The 6,691-nt window shown below is 41.2% G+C and overlaps 1 protein-coding gene across 1 annotated transcript in view; it reads left to right on the forward strand.

Moving 5' to 3' along the window:
* The window catches only part of LOC146867868 (tumor necrosis factor receptor superfamily member 9-like), a 73,345-nt gene extending 67,004 nt beyond the window's left edge, over positions 1-6,341 (forward strand). The window contains exons 7-8 of the mRNA XM_085608577.1: positions 351-476; positions 4,081-6,341. Coding sequence (XP_085464703.1) covers positions 351-476; positions 4,081-4,178 — 224 coding nt within the window. The 3' untranslated portion in view covers positions 4,179-6,341. The remainder of the gene's footprint in view (positions 1-350; positions 477-4,080) is intronic.
* Positions 6,342-6,691: the final 350 nt, after the last annotated feature.

Consider the following 6,691-nt stretch of genomic DNA (forward strand, 5'->3'; position numbering starts at 1 on the left):
CCTTCAATTTTTTCTTTTATCCTTGTACTTATTGTTCCACTCATCCAATAAAACAAGAGTCATGTAACTGATTTGATAATTCATGTTTGTTTGGTGCATTCACTCCAAATAATGAGTTTATAAGATGAAAATTAAATAATAGGTATTTGTTTGATGTTCAGCTTATCGAGATGTAATAAGCTCCAATACGTAGGTCTTTAGCTGTATGAAGGAGTGCCTTCAGATTTATTGATAAGGGAGGACATATTTAGACATAGTGGGAATGTGTACAGAGTTTATTGGTGGATGCAAAAGCATTTGACCTGGTGTTCTAGTTAATGCTTGTCATTTTTGTTTTTCATGTATTCCAGAGGAAAAAAGCATTGCATCCAATGTCATCATTGCGGGGTCTGTCTTCTTCTTCTTGTGTGTGATTTGCCCTTTCATTCTCATGGTGGCCTGGGTGAAAAAGAAGGTGAAAAACGGCTTCAAGCAAAGTAAGATTTTCTTCTCTTTTGTATAAAAAAGTGCAGTTGCTTTGGCCAGGTTTGCTCGGGGTTGAAGGCGATGGCTGGGAATGGCTGCTGTGTGATGGATTGTTATGCATAGACTCGGTTTGTGATAGAGCGATGGCTTATGTTGGTTTGACGTATGCTGGGATATCGTGAATCGTTGATTAGCGGCTGAACCTTGAGTGGTGACAGATAGATGGCTGGAGATGGCAGAGGTTGGACGTATGGATGGATGGGAATGGTTTGGATTAGGAATGGATGGTCAAACATGGCCTAATTTGGTGATGGGTGGATAACTAGAGATGGCCGAGGTTGGCAGGATAGATGGAGATGGCCTAGATTAGCCATGGAGGACTAAGCACGACAATGATGGTGGTAATAGGTGGATGGTTGGCTAGTGATGGGTGGAGATGGCCTGAATTGGCAATTAATGGCCGGGGATACTTTGATTTGCTGATGGGTGTATTTTTTCTTCCATTTTACATTCATGTTATTTATATATAAACACTTGTGATTCATGTCAGTATCTGCATTGTGTTGAATGTCAATCTTCTGCTCAACCCTTCCCTACACTTCGCATCAGAAGTTTAATCCTCTGCCCATCAGCCACTCAACCTCAAAGTCTTTCCTGAAACAGAATCTAAAAACATTTCTATGAACCCCACTCACACAAGAACCGGAAACCTTCACCGCGAACTGGCCTTAAGTTGATCTCATACTCCTCCATCCAGAAGAGTGTGTTACGCATGTTCATGTCCCTTAATCTGGATGAAGGTGATCTTATTCCAGCTCTGGTTTTTCATCTGATCGCGCTAAGCATGCTAGGGCTTGAGGTACCACTTTTATCATTAAAGGTTTTAGCTCACAAGTCACATCATGGGACTTGGTGCTGAATGAAAAAAACAAACCGCGAGGGAGTAGAAATGATAGAATCAGAGCCTGGCTAATGATGTGGGAGAGAGCTTGGCTATTGATGTGGGAAATCCCCAAGAGACATTGTGAGATGGAAATGAAAAGTAAAAGCACACCCTCTTTTCAACTTGGTTTTGGATGGAAAAGAAAGGAAACTGCGGTACAAACGCTGAGATAACAAGCGCAGCAACAGGCACTGACTCCGATTCATCTTCAAGTGATCAGCTCTTTGATTAGGTAACTGGACCACAAACCCCAGACCTCCTAATTTGCATGATCTAGCACCATTTGTACTCTTATTAGGAGCGTGCCCCACCTTGACAGCACCAGGCAATACGGGGCTTACGTTCCTCAACACAGTCTGTGACTTGACCAGCAAGCAATGCGCACAGCAGTAGCACAGATTCACTGCACTCAAGTGCAAAATGGCAACCCAAGGAGGTGTTTATTTCATTGTTGCTCATCTAAAGCAACCTCTTTTGGATGCTGAGATGTGCTCAGCCAATCCGAAGGCTTAGCATGCTTGCATCGCCTACTCTTGACTGTCTTCTTTGCAAGGAAGGAAGGCGTGAAAGACGGACATAATGTAGACTTGACAGTGGTAATGTGTGGCAGTGTTGGGTGAGATCAGTAAAACAAATGCTACAAGCCCTATTTCTAATTCCTTTGTACCATTAGAAGACTGTTAATTTGCCAGTTTCTCTCTTAATGCTTTGTGTGTGGTGGAAATGGAGCATATCAGTTGAACCAACATACGCACAGAGAGTAGAACAAGTCATGCTGATAGTGACCTCTGAGAGAATTACCAGAAGGTGGACAGACCAAAAGGTTGTCTAGAAAGACCTACCTCAGAGGTAGATGAAGAGGCAGAATGCAGAGGGTAACAGGTGACGCTTCAACTGTCACCTGACCTTTTAACCTTCACCAATATTATTCTACAGTTCTTTGCAGCCACACAAAAACATAGCCATTCTTGTCATGCTTCATATTACCATACAAAATTCCTTTAAAGCTAGACCTATTGGCATTGCCAGTGCTTGTTTAAGGATCTTTATGCTTCACTGAAGCATTATGAACAGGTATAGCAAACATAGTAACAGTGTACGCTCTCTGCAAACGGAGAGCATGTACATTACTAGCAATAGCAGTGCAAGAATCTCTAGCAGACAGAATAATGGGTATCATTAGGGCAGCAGGTACAGGGGCACCAGAACCATGGAGCGTGAACAGTACATTGTGCCCAAATTGTGTTTGTCCTTTACTACTCCACAAGGCGACCATTTTCATGTTTGACCCACTTTTTTCAATATATTCTCTGGAGGAAGCTGAAATCGCCCCCAACTCAGGTCAGGTAGTCCAATTTGGTAAGTGCTGTTAGTGGGAGTAGGCAACTCCAGTGGTAAAAGTGAGCAGCACCAGTGGTGAGAGTAGGCAGCTTTCTCCAAAAATAATTTTAGGCACCTGCGCTGTTATTTATTTATGTATTTATTCAGATATGTATTTATTTATATTACAGATTAAGCACAAACTGAGACTATTACCCGTATTTTTGGTCTCACCCTGGCACTGCATGTGCTGGTTCTGTACCAGGCATTGGAACACCAATCCAATGTTTTTGTTGTGTATACATAAAAATAATAAACATTGCAAATGAGAAGACTTTTCCTTTTCCAAGTACACATCTTTGAAAAACTGACATCAGAATGACTCAAACTATAACCCTGGGCAGCAGTCCAAGCCGTGCTTTAATTTTACCTGGATTTAACCAATACCTTCTCGGAAGGCCATCTAGTCAAACCTACTAAAGCCAGCAACCTATGAATATTGAAAATAAATATTCTGTATTCAAATCAGTCGCTCCTTTGTACAGTATTCTGATACCCATACGGGTCATGTTCACACTTTATAATGCGGGAATGTCAGTCTCTCGTAACATATGTCACTGTCCCCCAATCCACCAGCTATTTATGAATACAAGCCACAATGCCAACAAATCAATTCCCTTATTTCTCTGCAAGGCAGTGCATTCTTGAAATGATCCCATGTGTGTTATGGTGGTGGTTGGCAGTCTGATTGATCTCTCATTAATCAATGGAAAGCAGGTGTACCTATAATGGGGGCCAGTGCATTTCTTTGATTGCTCTCCACTGACCTCCAGGTAAGACTTGTACAAGTTGTAGAAAGGCAATGTGCCATTGACAGGATGGACCCTTTCTATGTACGTTGGGAATGGAAATGACCATAGGGTTCTCTCTAAATTTGTATTTGTATTACATTGTGATTTTGCATCATGGATGTACTGCCTAATAGTTAACATCCTAAACCCTACAAATGTTAAAAAGAAGATAGAGTGAAAACTCCGACTCGGGTATGGGTGAGCCCTGAAGCAAGTCTATCTATCTGTGGTAGATGATTTGATTTGGTGGCAAAAGCCTTAATGGTGGAGTCAGGAGACCAAATTGTTAATCCAGTCTTCACAACTTTACATAATTACAATTATACTTAGCAAACAAGCTATCCCTTGGCCCATTTCCAATGTCCGCAAAATGTTTGCTTGGGCTACTCTTTGACTACTTGGTGTTTAGATCAATCGGAAACCTTTACTCTTGTGTGGGGTTTAACTGAAAGCTGAACCCTTATAGACTGAGATTTCTAAAGTTCCTTCCTTTATGTCTAGTTCCTGCACAGATAGTCAAAACAGCGGAAGCAGAAGATGGCTGCAGCTGCCATTACCCGGAGGAGGAAGTGGGCGGCCCAGTGACTCAGGATTCTTGAGACCACAGGAGGGAAATACCCTGGCCGAACAAGACTGTATCCGCCCTAAGGATGAGTTATAGAGAAGAGGTTTCATTTACGCAACACGGGCCGAAGAACGCCTGTGTTAACATGGCCTCATCGCTTCGAGGACACCGGAGTGACCCAGGATATACCCCAGCATTGGCTACCTAGTCGTAGGCATTCGGGTACCAATGCCTTGTTTACAGACAATAGTCACAGGTTACATCCCAGAAGGTAGTTTTATAACTGCTCTTAATGATTGCCTTTGTCCATGTGAAAGTTTAATTCAAAACAAACATATTACTCAATTTTGTAATTTTTTTACCACTTTTAATTGATAATGCCTCCAAGGTGCATAGCAGTGATTTTCTAAGAGCTGGCTCGAAGGAAATTCAGGTATTATGAACAGAGGTGCAATATTTGGCATCTCTGAAATAAAGCAACAGAGAAATTGCTGTACAGTAAATACACCTTAAACCGGTCTATGTAAATAATGTCATTTTAAATAGTTTGTATGTACAATTGATACTGTTTCTTTAAAAAATGTTAATTTATTTTGTCTTTTTATCAATGTATGGATGTAGCCCCCATCGCAACGAAATAACAGTGGAGTACAGAACTTCACAGCAAACAAATAGATGACAAATCGAACCACAAGACATAAAAGGCATTTGAAGGAGGACAAGTGTAAAAGTTAGCCTTGAGTTTGCCTACAAATTACCTAGGACTTTGTAGAGACCAAGTGCAGGAGGGAGGGTTCTCATTTTCCCAGGAGTTACACGTGAGGAAGTAGGGAGTCTTCATCCAGATTAGGCAAAGATGATATGAAAACTTGAGGCAAAAATCTAACTTATATTAGTGAATCAGCCTAGGTTACCATTGTAGAGTTTAAGAATCCTGCATGGGCTTATGGACCATTCCAGCTGTCTTAGGTCAGATGCCAAAGGTCACGGAAGGCTTGAGCAGATTGTGTGTAGTGGGAGGGATAGACTCTGAAAAAGAGACTCAACGGATAGAGGGATAGTTCTGCATTTTAAGTGTATCGCGTTTGCAATCAAAGGCATGGGTCAACGTTTGAGGTCTTATGCTTAGACAGTACTTTTAAGTTCCTAGGAAACCTTGAACGCCACTGGGCTAATTGCAAATGTGTTCATGAGCTCAGCATGACTAGATGCCATGTTAGCCCTGTCGAAAGCCTTCAAATGTCCTGATTGTGTGATGCTTGTGTAGGGCAGGACTGGTGTCAAGATGTCTACATTTTAATGGGTATGCTCCTTTCTTGTACAACAGAATCCAAAAGGCTCCTCCATCACCTACAAGTCTCACCTATTGTTTTGGGGTTCCTCGTGGCGTGGCGGGCTTACCCGTTAACATTAGTGCATATTTATCCTCGGGGAGAAGAGTTGGCCTAACGGCTAGGGCGGTCGACCTCGAATCTGGGGAACTGGGTTCGAGTCTCGGCAATGACGCTGAACATCCGGTGATTCTGGGCAAATCACTTAATCTCCCAGTGCCTAACAAAATAAAATGAATGTGTCCTCATGTAATGCAACTGGTGCTATGTAATGCACTCTGATACCCGATTCGGGTCAAGTGTGCGCTGTATAAAACTCTGTAAAATAAAAAAAAATATCAGGTTTCTGGGCTGCTGAATCTTAAGGACTGGCCTCCAGTGCCATCTGTATGTCCTAAATGCTTGGATATGTCATTCTGCTGACAAGTAAATATTCAAATTTATTAGAATCTAAAATCATGGAGATCTACCAAGAAATAGCGTTTATTGAAAACATTGGGGACATTTTTCAGAGAAACATTGAACTGAACCCTTTTTACATTACTTTGCAAATACTGGTATTGAATTAGTGTTGTTATGACAGCATTCCAGTGACTCACTCCCACTGACACAAAAAAATACCCAATTACTGCGTGAAACTTAAGTTAGTTTCGGTGAATCATGCATCTCTTTGCTTGCTCAAGACGTGTGAGAATATAGTGCCTTGAAATATAAAAATAAATATTTTAACCCCTGATAAAGTGGTGAACCAGCTTACAATTTTTCTTTTAATAACAAGGTACTACATCTGAAAAAGATATATTTGGGTCTGATTTTTTTCATCTTTGTATGTTTTTATCATTCAAATAAAAGTTTCACAAATTACAGTCTCCAGACTTCTTTCTTGGACTGACACCCTGAAAAACAACTTTTTGGTACTTGTTAACCATGATAATGACAGGTTAGTAGTTTTACTCTTAAAGAAATTAGAGAAGAGAATGAGAGGCATGTCTGGGCGTGGAGGAAAAAGGCACACCACCAAAGTAGTCCAATAATTTGGGTAGATCACAGGAAATCGAAGCAAACAACCACAAATCAAAGGATCATGGGGTTACGTCGTCTGTAAAACCAAACACAAGTTACAGATGGATCAAAGGGATGGAGATTGTTAATCGAGTCTTAGTGGATGAACAGTCACAACGAGGTCCATAAGCATTCTTCCTATGGAACTGCATGT

The sequence above is a fragment of the Triturus cristatus genome, chromosome 1_2 (genome assembly GCF_964204655.1).
Source record: "Triturus cristatus chromosome 1_2, aTriCri1.1, whole genome shotgun sequence".
NCBI lineage: Eukaryota > Metazoa > Chordata > Amphibia > Caudata > Salamandridae > Triturus > Triturus cristatus.